This window comes from Ranitomeya imitator, chromosome 8 (genome assembly GCF_032444005.1).
Source record: "Ranitomeya imitator isolate aRanImi1 chromosome 8, aRanImi1.pri, whole genome shotgun sequence".
In the NCBI taxonomy this organism is placed as follows: Eukaryota; Metazoa; Chordata; class Amphibia; order Anura; family Dendrobatidae; genus Ranitomeya; species Ranitomeya imitator.
This window is the reverse complement of record NC_091289.1, coordinates 199,708,407-199,734,137: the sequence shown is the minus strand read 5'-3', so window position 1 is coordinate 199,734,137 and position 25,731 is coordinate 199,708,407. Positions and strand designations below refer to the sequence as shown.

Genomic DNA, 25,731 nt, shown 5'->3' with positions numbered 1-25,731 from the left:
AGCTCCCTGTATACAGAGATACATGATAAGATCCTGTCTGCAGTCACCGCTAGGGGGAGCTCCCTGTATACAGAGATACATGATAAGGTTCTGTCTGCAGCCACCACTAGGGGGAGCTCCCTGTATACAGAGATACATTGTAACATTCTGTCTGCAGACACCACTAGGGGGAGCTCCCTGTATACAGAGATACATGATAGGATCCTGTCTCCAGCCACCACTAGGGGGAGCTCCCTGTATACAGAGATACATGATAAGATCCTGTCTGCAGCCACCACTAGGGGGAGCTCCCTGTATACAGAGATACATGATAGGATCCTGTCTCCAGCCACCACTAGGGGGAGCTCCCTGTATACAGAGATACATGATAAGATCCTGTCTGCAGCCACCACTAGGGGGAGCTCCTTGTGTACAGAGATACATGATAAGATCCTGTCTGCAGTCACCACTAGGGGGAGCTCCCTGTATACAGAGATACATGATAAGGTTCTGTCTGCAGCCACCACTAGGGGGAGCTCCCTGTATACAGAGATACATTGTAACATTCTGTCTGCAGCCACCACTAGGGGGAGCTCCCTGGATACAGAGATACATGATAATATCCTGTCTGCAGACACCACTAGGGGGAGCTCCCTGTATACAGAGATACATGATAAGGTTCTGTCTGCAGCCACCACTAGGGGGGGCTCCCTGTATACAGAGATACATGATAAGATCCTGTCTGCAGCCACCACTAGGGGGAGCTCCCTGTATACAGAGATACATGATAAGATCCTGTCTGCAGCCACCACTAGGGGGAGCTCCCTGTGTACAGAGATACATGATAAGATCCTGTCTGCAGCCACCACTAGGGGGAGCTCCCTGTATACAGAGAGACATGATAAGATACTGCCTGCAGTCACCACTAGGGGGAGCTCCCTGTGTACAGAGATACATGATAAGATCCTCTCTGCAGCCACCACTAGGGGGAGCTCCCTGTATATAGAGATACATGATAAGATACTGTCTGCAGCCACCACTAGGGGGAGCTCCCTGTATACAGACATACATGATAAGATCCTCTCTGCAGCCACCACTAGGGGGAGCTCCCTGTATACAGAGATACATGATAAGATCCTGTCTGCAGTCACCACTAGGGGGAGCTCCCTGTATACAGAGATACATGATAAGATCCTGTCTGCAGCCACCACTAGGGGGAGCTCCCTGTATACAGAGATACATGATAAGATCCTGTCTGCAGCCACCACTAGGGGGAGCTCCCTGTATACAGAGATACATGATAAGATCCTGTCTGCAGTCACCACTAGGGGGAGCTACCTGTATACAGAGATACATGATAAGATCCTGTCTGCAGCCACCACTAGGGGGAGCTCCCTGTATACAGAGATACATAAGATCCTGTCTGCAGCCACCACTAGGGGGAGCTCCCTGTATACAGAGATACGTGATAAGATCCTGTCTGCAGCCACCACTAGGGGGAGCTACCTGTATACAGAGATACATGATAAGATCCTGTCTGCAGCCACCACTAGGGGGAGCTCCCTGTATACAGAGATGCATGATAAGATCCTGTCTGCAGTCACCACTAGGGGGAGCTCCCTGTATACAGAAATACATGATAAGATCCTGTCTGCAGTCACCACTAGGGGGAGCTCCCTGTATACAGAGATACATGATAAGATCCTGTCTGCAGCCACCACTAGGGGGAGCTCCCTGTATACAGAGATACATGATAAGATCCTGTCTGCAGTCACCACTAGGGGGAGCTCCCTGTATACAGAGATACATAAGGTCCTGTCTGCAGTCACCACTAGGGGGAGCTCCCTGTATACAGAGATACATGATAAGATCCTGTCTGCAGCTACCACTAGGGGGAGCTCCCTGTATACAGAGATACATGATAAGATCCTGTCTGCAGTCACCACTAGGGGGAGCTCCCTGTATACAGAGATACATGATAAGATCCTGTCTGCAGCCACCACTAGGGGGAGCTCCCTGTATACAGAGATACATGATAAGATCCTGTCTGAAATCACCACTAGGGGGAGCTCCCTGTATACAGAGATACATGATAAGATCCTGTCTGCAGCCACCACTAGGGGGAGCTCCCTGTATACAGAGATACATGATAAGATTCTGTCTGCAGTCACCACTAGGGGGAGCTCCCTGTATACAGAGATACGTGATAAGATCCTGTCTGCATCCACCACTAGGGGGAGCTCCCTGTATACAGAGATACATGATAGGATCCTGTCTGCAGCCACCACTAGGGGGAGCTCCCTGTATACAGAGATACATGATAAGATCCTGTCTGCAGTCACCACTAGGGGGAGCTCCCTGTATACAGAGATACATGATAAGATCCTGTCTGCAGTCACCGCTAGGGGGAGCTCCCTGTATACAGAGATACATGATAAGGTTCTGTCTGCAGCCACCACTAGGGGGAGCTCCCTGTATACAGAGATACATTGTAACATTCTGTCTGCAGACACCACTAGGGGGAGCTCCCTGTATACAGACATACATGATAAGGTTCTGTCTGCAGCCACCACTAGGGGGGGCTCCCTGTATACAGAGATACATGATAAGATCCTGTCTGCAGCCACCACTAGGGGGAGCTCCCTGTATACAGAGATACATGATAAGATCCTGTCTGCAACCACCACTAGGGGGAGCTCCCTGTATACAGAGATACATGATAAGATCCTGTCTGCAGCCACCACTAGGGGGAGCTCCCTGTATACAGAGATACATGATAAGATCCTGTCTGCAGTCACCACTAGGGGGAGCTCCCTGTATACAGAGATACATGATAAGATCCTGTCTGCAGCCACCACTAGGGGGAGCTCCCTGTATACAGAGATACATGATAAGATCCTGTCTGCAGTCACCACTAGGGGGAGCTCCCTGTATACAGAGATACATAAGATCCTGTCTGCAGTCACCACTAGGGGGAGCTCCCTGTATACAGAGATACATGATAAGATCCTGTCTGCAGCTACCACTAGGGGGAGCTCCCTGTATACAGAGATACATGATAAGATCCTGTCTGCAGTCACCACTAGGGGGAGCTCCCTGTATACAGAGATACATGATAAGATCCTGTCTGCAGCCACCACTAGGGGGAGCTCCCTGTATACAGAGATACATGATAAGATCCTGTCTGAAATCACCACTAGGGGGAGCTCCCTGTATACAGAGATACATGATAAGATCCTGTCTGCAGCCACCACTAGGGGGAGCTCCCTGTATACAGAGATACATGATAGGATCCTGTCTGCAGTCACCACTAGGGGGAGCTCCCTGTATACAGAGATACATGATAAGATCCTGTCTGCAGCCACCACTAGGGGGAGCTCCCTGTATACAGAGATACATGATAAGATCCTGTCTGCAGTCACCACTAGGGGGAGCTCCCTGTATACAGAGATACATGATAAGGTTCTGTCTGCAGCCACCACTAGGGGGAGCTCCCTGTATACAGAGATACATTGTAACATTCTGTCTGCAGACACCACTAGGGGGAGCTCCCTGTATACAGAGATACATGATAGGATCCTGTCTCCAGCCACCACTAGGGGGAGCTCCCTGTATACAGAGATACATGATAAGATCCTGTCTGCAGCCACCACTAGGGGGAGCTCCCTGTATACAGAGATACATGATAGGATCCTGTCTCCAGCCACCACTAGGGGGAGCTCCCTGTATACAGAGATACATGATAAGATCCTGTCTGCAGCCACCACTAGGGGGAGCTCCTTGTGTACAGAGATACATGATAAGATCCTGTCTGCAGTCACCACTAGGGGGAGCTCCCTGTATACAGAGATACATGATAAGGTTCTGTCTGCAGCCACCACTAGGGGGAGCTCCCTGTATACAGAGATACATTGTAACATTCTGTCTGCAGCCACCACTAGGGGGAGCTCCCTGTATACAGAGATACATGATAATATCCTGTCTGCAGACACCACTAGGGGGAGCTCCCTGTATACAGAGATACATGATAAGGTTCTGTCTGCAGCCACCACTAGGGGGGGCTCCCTGTATACAGAGATACATGATAAGATCCTGTCTGCAGCCACCACTAGGGGGAGCTCCCTGTATACAGAGATACATGATAAGATCCTGTCTGCAGCCACCACTAGGGGGAGCTCCCTGTGTACAGAGATACATGATAAGATCCTGTCTGCAGCCACCACTAGGGGGAGCTCCCTGTATACAGAGATACATGATAAGATACTGCCTGCAGTCACCACTAGGGGGAGCTCCCTGTGTACAGAGATACATGATAAGATCCTCTCTGCAGCCACCACTAGGGGGAGCTCCCTGTATACAGAGATACATGATAGGATCCTGTCTGCAGCCACCACTAGGGGGAGCTCCCTGTATACAGAGATACATGATAAGATCCTGTCTGCAGCCACCACTAGGGGGAGCTCCCTGTATACAGAGATACATGATAAGATCCTGTCTGCAGTCACCACTAGGGGGAGCTCCCTGTATACAGAGATACATGATAAGATCCTGACTGCAGCCACCACTAGGGGGAGCTCCCTGTATACAGAGATACATGATAAGATCCTGACTGCAGCCACCACTAGGGGGAGCTCCCTGTATACAGAGATACATGATAAGATCCTGACTGCAGCCACCACTAGGGGGAGCTCCCTGTATACAGAGATACATGATAAGATCCTGACTGCAGCCACCACTAGGGGGAGCTCCCTGTATACAGAGATACATGATAAGATCCTGTCTGCAGCCACCACTAGGGGGAGCTCCCTGTATACAGAGATACATGATAAGATACTGCCTGCAGTCACCACTAGGGGGAGCTCCCTGTGTACAGAGATACATGATAAGATCCTCTCTGCAGCCACCACTAGGGGGAGCTCCCTGTATACAGAGATACATGATAGGATCCTGTCTGCAGCCACCACTAGGGGGAGCTCCCTGTATACAGAGATACATGATAAGATCCTGTCTGCAGCCACCACTAGGGGGAGCTCCCTGTATACAGAGATACATGATAAGATCCTGTCTGCAGTCACCACTAGGGGGAGCTCCCTGTATACAGAGATACATGATAAGATCCTGACTGCAGCCACCACTAGGGGGAGCTCCCTGTATACAGAGATACATGATAAGATCCTGACTGCAGCCACCACTAGGGGGAGCTCCCTGTATACAGAGATACATGATAAGATCCTGACTGCAGCCACCACTAGGGGGAGCTCCCTGTATACAGAGATACATGATAAGATCCTGACTGCAGCCACCACTAGGGGGAGCTCCCTGTATACAGAGATACATGATAAGATCCTGTCTGCAGCCACCACTAGGGGGAGCTCCCTGTATACAGAGATACATGATAAGATCGTGTCTGCAGCCACCACTAGGGGGAGCTCCCTGTATACAGAGATACATGATAAGATCCTGTCTGCAGTCACCACTAGGGGGAGCTCCCTGTATACAGAGATACATGATAAGATCCTGTCTGCAGGCACCACTAGGGGGAGCTCCCTGTATACAGAGATACATAAGATCCTGTCTGCAGCCACCACTAGGGGGAGCTCCCTGTGTACAGAGATACATGATAAGATCCTGTCTGCAGCCACCACTAGGGGGAGCTCCCTGTATACAGAGATACATGATAAGATACTGCCTGCAGTCACCACTAGGGGGAGCTCCCTGTGTACAGAGATACATGATAAGATCCTCTCTGCAGCCACCACTAGGGGGAGCTCCCTGTATATAGAGATACATGATAAGATACTGTCTGCAGCCACCACTAGGGGGAGCTCCCTGTATACAGAGATACATGATAAGATCCTCTCTGCAGCCACCACTAGGGGGAGCTCCCTGTATACAGAGATACATGATAAGATCCTGTCTGCAGTCACCACTAGGGGGAGCTCCCTGTATACAGAGATACATGATAAGATCCTGTCTGCAGCCACCACTAGGGGGAGCTCCCTGTATACAGAGATACATGATAAGATCCTGTCTGCAGCCACCACTAGGGGGAGCTCCCTGTATACAGAGATACATGATAAGATCCTGTCTGCAGTCACCACTAGGGGGAGCTACCTGTATACAGAGATACATGATAAGATCCTGTCTGCAGCCACCACTAGGGGGAGCTCCCTGTATACAGAGATACATAAGATCCTGTCTGCAGCCACCACTAGGGGGAGCTCCCTGTATACAGAGATACGTGATAAGATCCTGTCTGCAGCCACCACTAGGGGGAGCTACCTGTATACAGAGATACATGATAAGATCCTGTCTGCAGCCACCACTAGGGGGAGCTCCCTGTATACAGAGATGCATGATAAGATCCTGTCTGCAGTCACCACTAGGGGGAGCTCCCTGTATACAGAAATACATGATAAGATCCTGTCTGCAGTCACCACTAGGGGGAGCTCCCTGTATACAGAGATACATGATAAGATCCTGTCTGCAGCCACCACTAGGGGGAGCTCCCTGTATACAGAGATACATGATAAGATCCTGTCTGCAGTCACCACTAGGGGGAGCTCCCTGTATACAGAGATACATAAGGTCCTGTCTGCAGTCACCACTAGGGGGAGCTCCCTGTATACAGAGATACATGATAAGATCCTGTCTGCAGCTACCACTAGGGGGAGCTCCCTGTATACAGAGATACATGATAAGATCCTGTCTGCAGTCACCACTAGGGGGAGCTCCCTGTATACAGAGATACATGATAAGATCCTGTCTGCAGCCACCACTAGGGGGAGCTCCCTGTATACAGAGATACATGATAAGATCCTGTCTGAAATCACCACTAGGGGGAGCTCCCTGTATACAGAGATACATGATAAGATCCTGTCTGCAGCCACCACTAGGGGGAGCTCCCTGTATACAGAGATACATGATAAGATTCTGTCTGCAGTCACCACTAGGGGGAGCTCCCTGTATACAGAGATACGTGATAAGATCCTGTCTGCATCCACCACTAGGGGGAGCTCCCTGTATACAGAGATACATGATAGGATCCTGTCTGCAGCCACCACTAGGGGGAGCTCCCTGTATACAGAGATACATGATAAGATCCTGTCTGCAGTCACCGCTAGGGGGAGCTCCCTGTATACAGAGATACATGATAAGGTTCTGTCTGCAGCCACCACTAGGGGGAGCTCCCTGTATACAGAGATACATTGTAACATTCTGTCTGCAGACACCACTAGGGGGAGCTCCCTGTATACAGACATACATGATAAGGTTCTGTCTGCAGCCACCACTAGGGGGGGCTCCCTGTATACAGAGATACATGATAAGATCCTGTCTGCAGCCACCACTAGGGGGAGCTCCCTGTATACAGAGATACATGATAAGATCCTGTCTGCAACCACCACTAGGGGGAGCTCCCTGTATACAGAGATACATGATAAGATCCTGTCTGCAGCCACCACTAGGGGGAGCTCCCTGTATACAGAGATACATGATAAGATCCTGTCTGCAGTCACCACTAGGGGGAGCTCCCTGTATACAGAGATACATGATAAGATCCTGTCTGCAGCCACCACTAGGGGGAGCTCCCTGTATACAGAGATACATGATAAGATCCTGTCTGCAGTCACCACTAGGGGGAGCTCCCTGTATACAGAGATACATAAGATCCTGTCTGCAGTCACCACTAGGGGGAGCTCCCTGTATACAGAGATACATGATAAGATCCTGTCTGCAGCTACCACTAGGGGGAGCTCCCTGTATACAGAGATACATGATAAGATCCTGTCTGCAGTCACCACTAGGGGGAGCTCCCTGTATACAGAGATACATGATAAGATCCTGTCTGCAGCTACCACTAGGGGGAGCTCCCTGTATACAGAGATACATGATAAGATCCTGTCTGCAGTCACCACTAGGGGGAGCTCCCTGTATACAGAGATACATGATAAGATCCTGTCTGCAGCCACCACTAGGGGGAGCTCCCTGTATACAGAGATACATGATAAGATCCTGTCTGAAATCACCACTAGGGGGAGCTCCCTGTATACAGAGATACATGATAAGATCCTGTCTGCAGCCACCACTAGGGGGAGCTCCCTGTATACAGAGATACATGATAGGATCCTGTCTGCAGTCACCACTAGGGGGAGCTCCCTGTATACAGAGATACATGATAAGATCCTGTCTGCAGCCACCACTAGGGGGAGCTCCCTGTATACAGAGATACATGATAAGATCCTGTCTGCAGTCACCACTAGGGGGAGCTCCCTGTATACAGAGATACATGATAAGGTTCTGTCTGCAGCCACCACTAGGGGGAGCTCCCTGTATACAGAGATACATTGTAACATTCTGTCTGCAGACACCACTAGGGGGAGCTCCCTGTATACAGAGATACATGATAGGATCCTGTCTCCAGCCACCACTAGGGGGAGCTCCCTGTATACAGAGATACATGATAAGATCCTGTCTGCAGCCACCACTAGGGGGAGCTCCCTGTATACAGAGATACATGATAGGATCCTGTCTCCAGCCACCACTAGGGGGAGCTCCCTGTATACAGAGATACATGATAAGATCCTGTCTGCAGCCACCACTAGGGGGAGCTCCTTGTGTACAGAGATACATGATAAGATCCTGTCTGCAGTCACCACTAGGGGGAGCTCCCTGTATACAGAGATACATGATAAGGTTCTGTCTGCAGCCACCACTAGGGGGAGCTCCCTGTATACAGAGATACATTGTAACATTCTGTCTGCAGCCACCACTAGGGGGAGCTCCCTGTATACAGAGATACATGATAATATCCTGTCTGCAGACACCACTAGGGGGAGCTCCCTGTATACAGAGATACATGATAAGGTTCTGTCTGCAGCCACCACTAGGGGGGGCTCCCTGTATACAGAGATACATGATAAGATCCTGTCTGCAGCCACCACTAGGGGGAGCTCCCTGTATACAGAGATACATGATAAGATCCTGTCTGCAGCCACCACTAGGGGGAGCTCCCTGTGTACAGAGATACATGATAAGATCCTGTCTGCAGCCACCACTAGGGGGAGCTCCCTGTATACAGAGATACATGATAAGATACTGCCTGCAGTCACCACTAGGGGGAGCTCCCTGTGTACAGAGATACATGATAAGATCCTCTCTGCAGCCACCACTAGGGGGAGCTCCCTGTATACAGAGATACATGATAGGATCCTGTCTGCAGCCACCACTAGGGGGAGCTCCCTGTATACAGAGATACATGATAAGATCCTGTCTGCAGCCACCACTAGGGGGAGCTCCCTGTATACAGAGATACATGATAAGATCCTGTCTGCAGTCACCACTAGGGGGAGCTCCCTGTATACAGAGATACATGATAAGATCCTGACTGCAGCCACCACTAGGGGGAGCTCCCTGTATACAGAGATACATGATAAGATCCTGACTGCAGCCACCACTAGGGGGAGCTCCCTGTATACAGAGATACATGATAAGATCCTGACTGCAGCCACCACTAGGGGGAGCTCCCTGTATACAGAGATACATGATAAGATCCTGACTGCAGCCACCACTAGGGGGAGCTCCCTGTATACAGAGATACATGATAAGATCCTGTCTGCAGCCACCACTAGGGGGAGCTCCCTGTATACAGAGATACATGATAAGATCGTGTCTGCAGCCACCACTAGGGGGAGCTCCCTGTATACAGAGATACATGATAAGATCCTGTCTGCAGTCACCACTAGGGGGAGCTCCCTGTATACAGAGATACATGATAAGATCCTGTCTGCAGGCACCACTAGGGGGAGCTCCCTGTATACAGAGATACATAAGATCCTGTCTGCAGCCACCACTAGGGGGAGCTCCCTGTATACAGAGATACATGATAAGATCCTGTCTGCAGTCACCGCTAGGGGGAGCTCCCTGTATACAGAGATACATGATAAGGTTCTGTCTGCAGCCACCACTAGGGGGAGCTCCCTGTATACAGAGATACATTGTTAGATACATTGTACAGAGATACATGCCCACTCTCCCCAGTCCCACAAGCTCGCTGCCTCGGGGTAATCCTTGACGCTGATCTCTCCTTCAAACCACATATCCAAGCCCTTTCCACTTCCTGCCGACTGCAACTCAAAAATATTTCACGAATCCGTTCATTCCTCAACCATGAATCTGCAAAAACCCTAGTCCATGCCCTCATCATCTCTCGCCTTGACTACTGCAACCTCCTGCTCTGTGGCCTCCCCGCTAACACTCTCGCACCCCTCCAATCTATTCTAAACTCTGCTGCCCGACTAATCCACCTGTCCCCCCGCTATTCCCCGGCCTCTCCCCTCTGTCAATCCCTTCACTGGCTCCCCATTGCCCAGAGACTCCACTACAAAACCCTAACCATGACGTACAAAGCCATCCACAACCTGTCTCCTCCATACATCTGTGACCTCGTCTCCCGGTACTTACCTACCCGCAACCTCCGATCCTCACAAGATCTCCTACTCTACTCCCCTCTTATCTCCTCTTCCCACAATCGTATACAAGATTTCTCTCGCGTATCACCCCTACTCTGGAACCCTCTACCACAACACATCAGACTCTCGCCTACCATCGAAACCTTCAAAAAGAACCTGAAGACCCACCTCTTCAGACAAGCCTACAACCTGCAGCTACCACCGATCGACCAAACCGCTGCATGACCATCTCTACCCTCACCTACTGTATTCTCACCCATCCCTTGTAGATTGTGAGCCCTCGCGGGCAGGGTCCTCATTCCTCCTGTACCAGTTATGACTTGTATTGTTTAAGATTATTGTACTTGTTTTCATTATGTATACCCCTCCTCACATGTAAAGCGCCATGGAATAAATGGCGCTATAACAATAAATAATAATAATAATAATAATAATAACATTGTAACATTCTGTCTGCAGACACCACTAGGGGGAGCTCCCTGTATACAGAGATACATGATAGGATCCTGTCTCCAGCCACCACTAGGGGGAGCTCCCTGTATACAGAGATACATGATAAGATCCTGTCTGCAGCCACCACTAGGGGGAGCTCCCTGTATACAGAGATACATGATAGGATCCTGTCTCCAGCCACCACTAGGGGGAGCTCCCTGTATACAGAGATACATGATAAGATCCTGTCTGCAGCCACCACTAGGGGGAGCTCCTTGTGTACAGAGATACATGATAAGATCCTGTCTGCAGTCACCACTAGGGGGAGCTCCCTGTATACAGAGATACATGATAAGGTTCTGTCTGCAGCCACCACTAGGGGGAGCTCCCTGTATACAGAGATACATTGTAACATTCTGTCTGCAGCCACCACTAGGGGGAGCTCCCTGTATACAGAGATACATGATAATATCCTGTCTGCAGACACCACTAGGGGGAGCTCCCTGTATACAGAGATACATGATAAGGTTCTGTCTGCAGCCACCACTAGGGGGGGCTCCCTGTATACAGAGATACATGATAAGATCCTGTCTGCAGCCACCACTAGGGGGAGCTCCCTGTATACAGAGATACATGATAAGATCCTGTCTGCAGCCACCACTAGGGGGAGCTCCCTGTGTACAGAGATACATGATAAGATCCTGTCTGCAGCCACCACTAGGGGGAGCTCCCTGTATACAGAGATACATGATAAGATACTGCCTGCAGTCACCACTAGGGGGAGCTCCCTGTGTACAGAGATACATGATAAGATCCTCTCTGCAGCCACCACTAGGGGGAGCTCCCTGTATATAGAGATACATGATAAGATACTGTCTGCAGCCACCACTAGGGGGAGCTCCCTGTATACAGAGATACATGATAAGATCCTCTCTGCAGCCACCACTAGGGGGAGCTCCCTGTATACAGAGATACATGATAAGATCCTGTCTGCAGCCACCACTAGGGGGAGCTCCCTGTATACAGAGATACATGATAAGATCCTGTCTGCAGTCACCACTAGGGGGAGCTCCCTGTATACAGAGATACATGATAAGATCCTGACTGCAGCCACCACTAGGGGGAGCTCCCTGTATACAGAGATACATGATAAGATCCTGACTGCAGCCACCACTAGGGGGAGCTCCCTGTATACAGAGATACATGATAAGATCCTGACTGCAGCCACCACTAGGGGGAGCTCCCTGTATACAGAGATACATGATAAGATCCTGACTGCAGCCACCACTAGGGGGAGCTCCCTGTATACAGAGATACATGATAAGATCCTGTCTGCAGCCACCACTAGGGGGAGCTCCCTGTATACAGAGATACATGATAAGATCGTGTCTGCAGCCACCACTAGGGGGAGCTCCCTGTATACAGAGATACATGATAAGATCCTGTCTGCAGTCACCACTAGGGGGAGCTCCCTGTATACAGAGATACATGATAAGATCCTTTCTGCAGGCACCACTAGGGGGAGCTCCCTGTATACAGAGATACATGATAAGATCCTGTCTGCAGCCACCACTAGGGGGAGCTCCCTGTATACAGAGATACATGATAAGATCCTGTCTGCAGTCACCACTAGGGGGAGCTCCCTGTATACAGAGATACATGATAAGATTATGTCTGCAGGCACCACTAGGGGGAGCTCCCTGTATACAGAGATACATAAGATCCTGTCTGCAGCCACCACTAGGGGGAGCTCCCTGTATACAGAGATACATGATAAGATCCTGTCTACAGCCACTACTAGGGGGAGCTCCCTGTATACAGAGATACATGATAAGATCCTGTCTGCAGCCACCACTAGGGGGAACTCCCTGTATACAGAGATACATGATAAGATCCTGTCTGCAGCCACCACTAGGGGGAGCTCCCTGTATACAGAGATACATGATAAGATCCTGTCTGCAGTCACCACTAGGGGGAGCTCCCTGTATACAGAGATACATGATAAGATTATGTCTGCAGGCACCACTAGGGGGAGCTCCCTGTATACAGAGATACATGATAAGATCCTGTCTGCAGCCACCACTAGGGGGAGCTCCCTGTATACAGAGATACATGATAAGATCCTGTCTGCAGCCACCACTAGGGGGAGCTCCCTGTATACAGAGATACATGATAAGATCCTGTCTGCAGTCACCACTAGGGGGAGCTCCCTGTATACAGAGATACATGATAAGATCCTGTCTGCAGCTACCACTATGGGGAGCTCCCTGTATACAGATACATGATAAGATCCTGTCTGCAGCCATCACTAGGGGGAGCTCCCTGTATACAGAGATACATGATAAGATCCTGTCTGCAGCCACCACTAGGGGGAGCTCCCTGTATACAGAGATACATGATAAGATCCTGTCTGCAGCCACCACTAGGGGGAGCTCCCTGTATACAGAGATACATGATAGCATTTTGTCTTGTAAGTACAGTGATATGAGGCTCTGATTGGTCGCACACTAAGGGGTAGACGTGATGAGTGCACAAGTTTGGTAACTCTGCCAGAACGACAGACGTTTTGCATCTGCTTAGATAAGGGAATTCATGCATTTCTGACTTCGTGCCTCTGTTTATGCAGGACGGAGTGGAGCACGTTCATGCCTTTATCTATTCCTCTGAGGGCACCCATTTCTGTGAAGTAGAACAGGAGCGAGGAGGTAGGATATCTCCATCAGGACCAGGTCTGGTTGTCCTTGGTGTGAGAGGGCTGGGGACCTCTGGGTGTTGTAGTCTCCGCACCGCCATCTTATGCCGTCATTTTGCTGTCCCCCCCACAGGTCAGCCCGTCGTTTACTCTGGAATCAAAGATCTGCGAATTCTGAAGACGACACAGTCCGGATTTGAAGGTTTTATAAAAGATCAATACACAACACTCCCCGAGGTGAAGGACAGATGCTTCTCCACCATCGTCAACTGCAAATGGAAGTTTGACTCCTACAAAGGGCTGAACTTTGATGCCATCTGGTAAGTGGCCTTGGGACTGGCACAGCCCTGGGGTTTTCTCACCAGTGACCAGTGAGTCACAAGGACATGCTGAAGCTGGGAGTTCTACCCCATTCATTGGTTAGGGATAGCCTCCCGACAACTTGGACTCCCACCGATCCCAAGAACTAGGGCTCCCAAGATCTCCGTGTGAACGATTGTGTGCACCACCGCTCCTTATATTGTTGGGGCCCCTGGAGATAGCGGGTTACTGGGCTCCCGATGTGCAGGATGGACGTGTGTCCTCACGAGTCCCTGCTCTAGTTATCATATACCCAATCTTCAATCCGGCACCGGGTGACGATCATCTGACGAACGTCTTCTTGTTTCGCCAGTGGAACCGTGAAAGAAATCATCCTTGACAAATTTGCTGGTCCGTACGACAAAGGAGAATATTCCCCCTCCGTCCAGAAGACACTGTACGACATCCAGGTGCTGTGCCTGAGCAGCGTCCCCCAGGTACGGAGCGGGGGGCACACGGCGGCCGGGGTCTCCATATGTGCAATGGTCAGAAATGTCGTAAGAGGATGGGGTCCGGTGTGATATCAAAGAGATCTGCCGTATCCGAGAACGGCAATGTTTTATCCCAGAGGTTCACAATCTGCCATCGATTCATTTCTTCTGTCTGTGCAGCGGATTGTCTAATACAAAGTTATGGGGTCCGTCCTAAGGGGGCTTATACTCCGAGGACTTACCATCCATGATTGAGCGATGGTGACTGCAGGACAATAGGATGGTAACAGTAGGACTATAGGACGGGGACTGCAGGGCTATGGGATAGGAACTGCGGGACTATAGGACGGGGACTACAAAACTATAGGACGGGGACTACGAAACTATGGGATGGTCACTGTAGCACGTGTTGGCGTGACTATAGGCGGTAAGTATGGGACGGGGAGCGTGGGACTGTAGGACGGGGAGCACAAGACAATAGTACAAGGTGTGTGGGACAGTAGGACTGGCATTCAGTTCATTTCTCACCATCTCATTCTGCACGGATTCATCTGTTCTTTATCCATCTATTCTCCTTCCTCTTTTCTGTAGGGGACAGAGGGGTCTTGTTGGGGGTTAGAGGGTTATGGACAGAGACCTCCTGCATTTTACAACTTTCAGCTGATTGAGATTTTTGGGCCACTTATGTCATGTCTGAGTCTGTGCCGCCATCCTGGCCTCCCCTGTGGGTCTCGTCCTCCGTTTCTTGTCTCGTCCCCCATTATTTGTCTCTTCCTCCATTACTTGTCTGGTCCTCCGTTGCTTCCCTTGTCTTCCGTTACTCGTCTCGTCCTCCGTTACTCGTATCGTCCTCCGTTACTCGTCTCGTCCTCCGTTACTCGTCTCGTCCTCCGTTACTCGTCTCGTCCTCCGTTACTCGTCTCGTCCTCCGTTACTCGTCTCGTCCTCCGTTACTCATCTCGTCCTCTGTTACTCATCTCGTCCTCCGTTTCTTGTCTTGTCCTCCGTTTTTTGTCTTGTCCTCCGTTTCTTGTCTCGTCCTCCATTGTCTCATCCTCTGTTACTCATCTCGTCCTCCGTTTCTTGTCTCATCCTCCGTTACTCGTCTCGTCCTCCGTTACTCGTCTCGTCCTCCGTTACTCGTCTCGTCCTCCGTTACTCGTCTCGTCCTCCGTTACTCGTCTCGTCCTCCGTTACTCGTCTCGTCCTCTGTTACTCATCTCGTCCTCCGTTTCTTGTCTTGTCCTCCGTTTCTTGTCTTGTCCTCCGATACTCGTCTCGTCCTCCGTTTCTTGTCTCGTCCTCCGATACTCGTCTCGTCTTCCGATACTCGTCTCGTCCTCCGATACTCGTCTCGTCCTCCGATACTCGTCTCGTCCTCCGATACTCGTCTCGTCTTCCGATACTCGTCTCGTCTTCCGATACTCGTCTCGTCCTCCAATACTCGTCTCGTCCTCCAATACTCGTCTCATCCTCCAATACTCGTCTCATTCTCCAATACTCGTCTCGTCCTCCGTTGATCGGGGGCAGGTGTCAGCTTTGGGAACCATTCTTGCATTAGCCGTTCTGCTCGTGGGGCCTTGTCCCTATAACGACTTCTTTTCATTGCAGATTGAAGAAGTTGAAATTATTTTGCCGAACAAACATTATTTCACCATCGATATGAGCAAGTTTGGCCTGAACAACAAAGACGAGGTAATGAGAACCGTCTGCTGCGGCGTTTACCGTCTGCGTCACAGGGCGCAGCTGCGGGGCTTCACCCCAACATATAATGTCATTGTGCAGAGAACGATGGCGGTATGATGTCGTAGATAGGTAGCAGATTGATGGCGGCATTATGTGATGATATCCAATGTCTCCGCAGATCCTGCTGCCTTCAGATAAACCCTATGGAAACATCACCGGCACTGTGAGGAGAAAAGCTTCATCCAAGCTGTGATGTTCCTCGAGCGACAGACGATAATTCTGCTCCTGTCATTTACTCATTGATTTGTGGTGATCTGGAATAATAAAATGGCTGCTTCATCTGAGTGTTGTGACGTGATACTGCGCAGGGAGCGGCGATACCGCCAGATCCAGAGGTTGTGACGAGGTGCGGTAGTAGTGCCCCCATTACTATACTAGTCCCCCTGCAACGCTCAACCACACCGTCCCTAAGAGTGATAGCCGCAGTGGCCCTGTAGTACCAGCCATAATGCCGCCATACTGGACCACGACACTGTGCTGCTATTATAGGAGCAGCATTGCACCTCCATTACATTGCCCCCATCCCAGTTACCGCTCACAGTGCCCCCATCCCAGTTACCGGTCACAGTGCCCCCATCCCAGTTACCGGTCACACTGCCCCCATCCCAGTTACCGGTCACACTGCCCCCATCCCAGTTACCGGTCACACTGCCCCCATCCCAGTTACCCGTCACAGTGCCCCCATCCCAGTTACCGGTCACAGTGCCCCCATCCCAGTTACCGGTCACAGTGCCCCCATCCCAGTTACCGGTCACAGTGCCCCCATCCCAGTTACCGGTCACAGTGCCCCCATCCCAGTTACCGGTCACAGTGCCCCCATCCCAGTTACCCGTCACACTGCCCCCATCCCAGTTACCGGTCACAGTGCCCCCATCCCAGTTACCGGTCACAGTGCCCCCATCCCAGTTACCGATCACAATGCCCCCATCCCAGTTACCGCTCACACTGCCCCCTTCCCAGTTACCGGTCACACTGCCCCCTTCCCAGTTACCGGTCACAGCGCCCCCATCCCAGTTACCGCTCACACTGCCCCCTTCCCAGTTACCGGTCACACTGCCCCCTTCCCAGTTACCGGTCACAGCGCCCCCATCCCAGTTACAGGTCACACTGCCCCCATCCCAGTTACCAGTCACAGTGCCCCCATCCCAGTTACCGGTCACACTGCCCCCATCCCAGTTACCGGTCACACTGCCCCCATCCCAGTTACCGGTCACAGTGCCCCCATCCCAGTTACCGGTCACAGTGCCCCCATCCCTGCCGGGAGCTTCATTACCGAGCAGCTGCAGGTAGCCGTACATCACCAAGCACAATGCGGAGCGTCGGATAGAGTGGTGTAAGGCCACCACCACCGTACTCTGGAGGATATGTGTCCAATGCAGGAGACATCACCACAGGAAGAGCGCACGTCACCACAGAGAGAGCGCACATCACCGAAGAGAGAGCGCACGTCACCGCAGGGAGAGCGCACGTCACAGCAGGGAGAGCGCACGTCACCACAGGGAGAGCGCACGTCACAGCAGGGAGAGCGCACGTCACAGCAGGGAGAGCGCACATCACCGCAGGGAGAGCGCACATCACCGCAGGGAGAGCGCACGTCACCGCAGGGAGAGCGCACGTCACAGCAGGGAGAGCGCACGTCACCGCAGGGAGAGCGCACGTCACAGCAGGGAGAGCGCACGTCACCGCAGGGAGAGCGCACGTCACAGCAGGGAGAGCGCACATCACCGCAGGGAGAGCGCACGTCACCACAGGCAGAGCGCACATCACCACAGGGAGAGCGCACGTCACCACAGGCAGAGCGCACGTCACCACAGGGAGAGCGCACGTCACCACAGGCAGAGCGCACGTCACCACAGGGAGAGCGCACGTCACCACAGAGAGAGCGCACATCACCGAAGAGAGAGCGCACGTCACCGCGGGGAGAGCGCACGTCACCGCAGGGAGAGCGCACGTCACAGCAGGGAGAGCGCACGTCACCACAGGCAGAGCGCACATCACTGAAGGAAAGTGCACGTCACCACAGGGAGAGCGCACATCACCACAGGGAGAGCGCACGTCACAGCAGGGAGAGCGCACGTCACCGCAGGGAGAGCGCACGTCACAGCAGGGAGAGCGCACGTCACCACAGGCAGAGCGCACATCACTGAAGGAAAGGGCACGTCACCACAGGGAGAGCGCACATCACCACAGGGAGAGCGCACGTCACAGCAGGGAGAGCGCACGTCACCGCAGGGAGAGCGCACATCACAGCAGGGAGAGCGCACGTCACCGCAGGGAGAGCGCACGTCACAGCAGGGAGAGCGCACGTCACCACAGGCAGAGCGCACATCACTGAAGGAAAGGGCACGTCACCACAGGGAGAGCGCACATCACCACAGGGAGAGCGCACGTCACAGCAGGGAGAGCGCACGTCACCGCAGGGAGAGCGCACATCACAGCAGGGAGAGCGCACGTCACCGCAGGGAGAGCGCACGTCACAGCAGGGAGAGCGCACGTCACCGCAGGCAGAGCGCACATCACCACAGGGAGAGCGCACGTCACCACAGGGAGAGCGCACGTCACCACAGGGAGAGCGCACGTCACCACAGGGAGAGCGCACGTCACCACAGGCAGAGCGCACGTCACCACAGGGAGAGCGCACGTCACCACAGGCAGAGCGCACGTCACCACAGGCAGAGCGCACGTCACCACAGGGAGAGCGCACGTCACCACAGGGAGAGCGCACGTCACCACAGGGAGAGCGCACGTCACCACAGGGAGAGCGCACGTCACCACAGGGAGAGCGCACGTCACCACAGGCAGAGCGCACGTCACCACAGGCAGAGCGCACATCACCACAGGACGAGCGCACGTCACCACGGGGAGAGTGCACATCACCGCAGGGAGAGCGCACGTCACCACAGGGAGAGCGCACATCACCACAGGACGAGCGCACGTCACCACGGGGAGAGTGCACATCACCGCAGGGAGAGCGCACGTCACCACAGGGAGTGAACGCTATGGCAGAATCTCCACAGAAGTTTCCAGTGATTGTCACACACTTTATATAAAGTATCAGCAGCTTCAGGTCCAGTCTGACATCTGCAATCTGTGGGAATCATCCACGTAGAGGCCGCCCTGCTTTACACTGCAGTTCATGTCTTCTTGCCCAGAGAACAATGAGGGCAGGAAAATGACAACTGCAGGGACCAACAAGTGATTGTCACTATAACACTGCCCCCTGCAGACAGCAGTGTGAATCACAGGCAGACTATCAGGATTTATGAGGATTTACAGGGACCCCTAGGAGCAATAAAGAGTGGCCCCGAACTCAGTCTGTACCTGGTACCCGGGATCAGTCCGGATCTAATTGTGTGTCCAGTGAAACCAAGAGCAAGAGCCACCTGTAATAATTATGGGGTGACAGTAGCCCCTTATAGAGCTGATGGTGGCCCTGTATAGCAGTGACGGTAGCCCCGTATATTGGTGACGGTGGCACCGTATATCGGTGATGGTGGCCCCGTATAGCAGTGAAGGTATCCCCGTATAGCGGTGATGGTGGCCCCATATAGCCATGACAGTGGCCCCGTATAGCCGTGATGGTGGCCCCGTATAGTCATGACGGTGGCCCCGTATAGCGGTGACGGTGGCCCCGTATAGCGGTGATGGTGGCCCCATATAGCGGTGATGGTAGTTCCGTATATTGGTGACAGTGGCCCCGTATAGTCGTGATGGTGGCCCCGTATAGTCGTGACAGTGGCCCCGTATAGCGATGACGGTGGCCCCGTATAGCGATGACGGTGGCCCCATATAGCGGTGATGGTAGTTACGTATATCGGTGATGGTGGCCCCGTATATTGGTTGCCCCATTTCCTGGCCCCATATACATATTTACTTCCATTTCACTTCCCACATCTCTGATAATTCACCTTATTTCAACCATTTGGGCGCCAGGGTGGAATTTACATTTGTCCTCGGGATCCTTTATAAATCCAGAAGGATCCTTATTGATCATGTTCATCCTGTCCGATGTCCGCCGCCCGTCCAGGGGTGACTCTGTACAGATAAGGGGCTTTTCCGTGCAGCTTCCCCCCCGTCCTCGTAGGATCACAGACACAATAACTCTTCCCAAGGAGCTGAGATCAGCGGCGCCGCTCCCTGCGTTCTCCCTGCGTCCTCGTGGGTGGTCCATGCTGGGGGTCTCTCTGCAGCCACATGACAGCTCACGTCTTATGGGGGGCCGCTCTTGAGGTGCTGTGTCTGCAGCAGCTTCACGTGATATTCGTAGATTTTCAGCGCTGGACCCAGTTTTAGAGAAAGTCCCGTTAAGACGTCGTTTCTGGTCATGAGCAGCAGAGATTTCCCATCGATTTCCTGATAGAAAAAAGAGAAAAACGATCAATAAATGGAAGGAAACGAGAAGAAGGTGATCGGAGACCCCGCGGGATCGTAGAGCCAGGGGCCGCATCTGCAGGATCACTGCTCACAGTCACACGCTGGATGAGAGCGCCACCTGCAGGCCAAATACAGCAAGGCGGCATCTGAGAATACACTGCTGCACTGCTGTCAGCTCCGGAGAAATACTGACAGTGTGAACACGGCCCAAGAGAGGATCTGTCACATCGGGGTTTCCCGCTATCATCTCCTACCTGATCTCTGAACGCTGCTGCTTGTTCTTCAAATCCGGCTGCTTTAAAGTAACTGACGACATCATCGATGGCCCAGAGCGCCGGATCAGGGGGTCTCCCATCCTCTATGGAGCTGGAAAACACGAGACCACCAATAACACGACAATGGACCCCAAAGCCTAATCATGTGTGTGATCAGGCTGCGCGGTAGCTGGGGTAGTGCGCACCCGTCATCTGCAAACACTACTGATATATCATAAGGGGGTGCACAGGGCGGTGCGCGCGCTCAATACATGCTCCGGCCCCGATTCATTAAGACGCACGTCTTGTACACAAGTATTTGAGGGAGTTTTTCATCTTCATAGATGGATATTGTTGGAGACACATAAAAACAAAGATTTTTTGCAATTTTCTGTTTGTTTGTTTTTTACAGCTTGTTGCCTTGGAGACTGATCACTGCTGCTGTCCAGCTGTCTATCAGTCGTGGTCGGTCTCCAAGGCAACAAGCTGTAAAAAAAAGTGTTTATATGTCAAGAATAGCTAAAAATGTAAATAAGCTGCAAATTGCACAATTGCTTGTATTTACAATCACTATCGGACAATAACTATTAATAATGAGGATGAGAACAAGCTCTGATGAAGGCAGCGCTGGAGCAGGAGGCGACATGTCAGGAATCTGGTGACACTAATGTCCCTTACCAGGACAGGCACACGTTCACGTCGAAATTCACACTAGTGTTTTGGCATAAATTATGATGGTTTTGTCAGGCGCGCTCGGCCACCTCCTGTCCCGTCTGAGCGCCACGTTTCTACGTTAGCAGTCGCTGGACGGTGCAGGATCTGCCGGTGACGGCGCAGGATCTGCCGGTGACGGCGCAGGATCTGCCGGTGACGGCGCAGGATCTGCCGGTGACGGCGCAGGATCTGCCGGTGAAGGCGCAGGATCTGCCGGTGACGGCGCAGGATCTGCCGGTGACGGCGCAGGATCTGCCGGTGACGGCGCAGGATCTGCCGGTGACGGCGCTCACCGAAACTGCACTCGTTTTTATGAATCTCACCAAATGATGTGGCGCACAATGGCCAGAAATGGGCAGAATTTACCTTTTGGAGTCGGTGGAGCCATTCTCTTTGCTCTCCATAGTCCCCGTGTCCTAGGAAAGTCCGGCTGCTTCTGTGATCTCTAAAACTGTTCAAAAAATATAGATCACAAAAGATTAAGGAGACGTCTGACAAGTGCGAGTGCATGTTGTACAGTGGGCTGTGGGACCACCAGAATGTTGAACAGTGGATGTAGGCGACAGGATACAAAACCCCGGAGCGGGGGGACGAGGGTGGGATAGAAACCGCCCCCATCCCCCAGCTCCGGGGCTTTGTATCCCGCCCTCGTCCCCCGCTCCGGGGCTTTGTATCCCGCCCTCGTCCCCAGCTCCAGGGTTTTGTATCCCGCCCTCGTCCCCCGCTCCGGGGTTTTGTATCCCGCCCTCGTCCCCCGCTCCGGAGATTTGTATCCCGCCCTCGTCCCCCGCTCCGGGGATTTGTATCCCGCCCTCGTCCCCCGCTCCGGGGATTTGTATCCCGCCCTCGTCCCCCGCTCCGGGGTTTTGTATCCCGCCCTCGTCCCCCGCTCCGGGGTTTTGTATCCCGCCCTCGTCCTCCACTCCGGGGTTTTGTATCCCGCCCTCGTCCCCCGTTCCGGGGCTTTTTATCCCGCCATCGTCCTCCGCTCCGGGGTTTTGTATCCCGCCCTCGTCCCCCGCTCCGGGGATTTGTATCCCGCCCTCGTCCCCCGCTCCGGGGTTTTGTATCCCGCCCTCGTCCCCCGCTCCGGGGTTTTGTATCCCGCCCTCGTCCACCGCCCCGGGGTTTTGTATCCCGCCCTCGTCCCCCGCTCCGGGGTTTTGTATCCCGCCCTCGTCCCTCGCTCCGGGGTATTGTATCCCACCCTCGTCCCCCGCTCCGGGGTATTGTATCCCGCCCTCGTCCCCCGCTCCGGGGTTTTGTATCTCGCCCTCGTCCCCCGCTCCGGGGTTTTGTATCCCGCCCTCGTCCTCCGCTCCGGAGTTTTGTATCCCGCCCTCGTCCCCCGCTCCGGGTTTTTGTATCTCACCCTCGTCCCCCGCTCCGGGGTTTTGTATCCCGCCCTCGTCCCCCGCTCCGGGTTTTTGTATCTCACCCTCGTCCCGCCCTGCCCGAGGGTTTTTGTATCTCGCCCTCGTCCCCCGCTCTGGGGCTTTGTATCCCGCCCTCGTCCCCCGTTCCGGGGTTTTGTATCCCGCCCTCGTCCCCCGCTCCGGGGTTTTGTATCCCGCCCTCGTCCCCCGCTGCGGGGCTTTGTATCCCACCCTCGTCCCCCGCTCCGGGGTTTTGTATCCCGCCCTCGTCCCCCGCTCCGGGGTTTTGTATCCCACCCTCGTCCCCCGCTGCGGGGTTTTGTATCCCGCCCTCGTCCCCCGCTCCGGGGTTTTGTATCCCGCCATCGTCCCCCGCTGCGGGGCTTTGTATCCCGCCCTCGTCCCCCGCTCCGGGGTTTTGTATCCCGCCCTCGTCTCCCGCTCTGGGGCTTTGTATCCCACCCTCGTCCCCCGCTGCGGGGCTTTGTATCCCGCCCTCGTGCCCCGCTCTGGGGCTTTGTATCCCGCCCTCGTCCCCAGCTCTGGGGCTTTGTATCCCGCCCTCGTCCCCCGCTGCGGGGCTTTGTATCCCACCCTCGTCCCCCGCTCTGGGGCTTTGTATTCCCACCCTCGTCCCCCGCTCTGGGGCTTTGTATCCCGCCCTCGTCCCCAGCTCTGGGGCTTTGTATCCCGGCCTCGTCCCCAGCTCTGGGGCTTTGTATCCCGCCCTCGTCCCCAGCTCTGGGGCTTTGTATTCCCACCCTCGTCCCCCGCTCTGGGGCTTTGTATCCCGCCCTCGTCCCCAGCTCTGGGGCTTTGTATCCCGGCCTCGTCCCCAGCTCTGGGGCTTTGTATCCCGCCCTCGTCCCCAGCTCTGGGGCTTTGTATCCCGCCCTCGTCTCCCGCTCTGGGGCTTTGTATCCCGCCCTCGTCCCCCGCTCCGGGGCTTTGTATCCCGCCCTCGTCCCCCGCTCCGGGGTTTTGTATCCCGCCCTCGTCTCCCGCTCCGGGGTTTTGTATCCCGCCCTCGTCCCCCGCTGCGGGGCTTTGTATCCCACCCTCGTCCCCCGCTCCAGGGCTTTGTATCCCGCCCTCGTCCCCCGCTCCGGGGTTTTGTATCCCGCCCTCGTCCCCCGCTCCGGGGCTTTGTATCCCGCCCTCGTCCCCCGCTCCGGGGTTTTGTATCCCGCCCTCGTCCCCCGCTGCGGGGCTTTGTATCCCGCCCTCGTCCCCCGCTCCGGGGCTTTGTATCCCGCCCTCGTCTCCCGCTCCGGGGTTTTGTATCCCGCCCTCGTCCCCCGCTGCGGGGCTTTGTATCCCGCCCTCGTCCCCCGCTGCGGGGCTTTGTATCCCGCCCTCGTCCCCCGCTCAGATTCTCCATTTTTGTCTGTTTCCCCTTTTTGTTGTGGTTTTCACCTTCTCCTCAGTGAAGCCCCTGAATCCGCAGGTTTTATTTCCGGCAGCAGAAAACTAACCGCAAGTGAAAACGCATCAACCAGTGCAGAAAGCAGAAAGCGCTGGTGGGAGCGGCCTGGGGGGCGCCGGAGCCGGAGACCACACGAGCGGCTGATGGTGGGAGACGCGCAGACGAGGGGCGCGTTCACACGGTGGTCTGTGGCGGCTCCGGCTTCTCGTCGCCTTCTGCACTGTGACAGTGACGACGGACAGACGGGACCGGGCGCGGTGACACCGCAGAGGAGCCGCTGATGTTCCGGTGCAGTGTGTCAGACACTCACCCCTCTGCATCGCTGTCAGCCGCGGCGGCTTCCTCCTCTCCTGCACGGTCCATACGAGCTGTCAGCCGACCAATCACAGGCGCCTGAGCCGGAGAGCATGCTGGGAGCTGTAGTATTATAGCTCAATGCAGGAGGATTGTGGTGATTGTGCAGGAAAGAATGTAGATCAGAGGCTCAGTGTGAGGCAGGGATCCAGTGTACGGTCCCAGTATAGATCAGCAGGGATCCAGTATAGAGTCTCAATATAGATCAGCAGGGATCCAGTGTACGGTCCCAGTATAGATCATGAGGGATCCAGTGTAGTCTCAATATATAAATAAGCAGGGATCCAGTGCACGGTCCTAGTATAGATCAGCAGGGATCCAGTGTACAGTCCCAGTATAGTTCAGCAGGGATCCAGTGTACAGTCCCAGTATAGATCAGCAGCAGAGATCCAGTTATAGAGAACCAGCATAGATCAGCAGGGATCCAGTGTACAGTCCCAGTATAGATCATGAGGGATCCAGTGTAGTCTCAATATATAAATAAGCAGGGATCCAGTGTACGGTCCCAGTATAGATCAGCAGGGATCCAGTATAGAGTCTCAATATAGATCAGCAGGGATCCAGTGTACGGTCCCAGTATAGATCATGAGGGATCCAGTGTAGTCTCAATATATAAATAAGCAGGGATCCAGTGCACGGTCCTAGTATAGATCAGCAGGGATCCAGTGCACGGTCCTAGTATAGATCAGCAGGGATCCAGTGTACAGTCCCAGTATAGTTCAGCAGGGATCCAGTGCACAGTCCCAGTATAGATCAGCAGCAGAGATCCAGTTATAGAGAACCAGCATAGATCAGCAGGGATCCAGTGTACGGTCCCAGTATAGATCATGAGGGATCCAGTGTAGTCTCAATATATAAATAAGCAGGGATCCAGTGCACGGTCCTAGTATAGATCAGCAGGGATCCAGTGTACAGTCCCAGTATAGTTCAGCAGGGATCCAGTGTACAGTCCCAGTATAGATCAGCAGCAGAGATCCAGTTATAGAGAACCAGCATAGATCAGCAGGGATCCAGTGTACGGTCCTAGTCAGGGTCGGACATATCATTGGTGCAACCTGTGCAGCCGCACAGGGGCCCAAGAGGTAAGGGGCCCATTGTAACCTACAAATCAAGTGTAATTTTGC

The 25,731-nt window shown here is 53.4% G+C and overlaps 2 protein-coding genes across 4 annotated transcripts in view; one reads left to right on the top strand and one right to left on the bottom strand.

The window, feature by feature from the left end:
* The window catches only part of LOC138647033 (uricase-like), a 45,136-nt gene extending 28,743 nt beyond the window's left edge, over positions 1–16,393 (top strand). The window contains exons 4-8 of the mRNA XM_069735811.1: positions 13,507–13,585; positions 13,706–13,892; positions 14,246–14,369; positions 15,975–16,058; positions 16,228–16,393. Of these exons, the coding sequence (XP_069591912.1) occupies positions 13,507–13,585; positions 13,706–13,892; positions 14,246–14,369; positions 15,975–16,058; positions 16,228–16,302 (549 nt within the window). The 3' untranslated portion in view covers positions 16,303–16,393. The remainder of the gene's footprint in view (positions 1–13,506; positions 13,586–13,705; positions 13,893–14,245; positions 14,370–15,974; positions 16,059–16,227) is intronic.
* The window catches only part of SAMD13 (sterile alpha motif domain containing 13), a 35,213-nt gene extending 10,560 nt beyond the window's left edge, over positions 1–24,653 (bottom strand). The window contains exons 1-4 of one of the 3 annotated variants that reach the window (XR_011314846.1): positions 24,564–24,653; positions 21,818–21,902; positions 20,738–20,849; positions 20,018–20,462 (exon numbers count right to left, since the gene is read on the bottom strand). Coding sequence is in view for 2 of the 3 variants with exons in the window: in XM_069735813.1 (XP_069591914.1) it covers positions 20,319–20,462; positions 20,738–20,849; positions 21,818–21,855 (294 nt within the window). In the remaining variant the exon portion in view is untranslated. Of the gene's footprint in view, positions 1–19,132; positions 20,463–20,737; positions 20,850–21,817; positions 21,903–24,243 lie in introns of those variants that run through there. The other 2 variants (XM_069735813.1, XM_069735812.1) reach the window with 2 other exon arrangements.
* Positions 24,654–25,731: the final 1,078 nt, after the last annotated feature.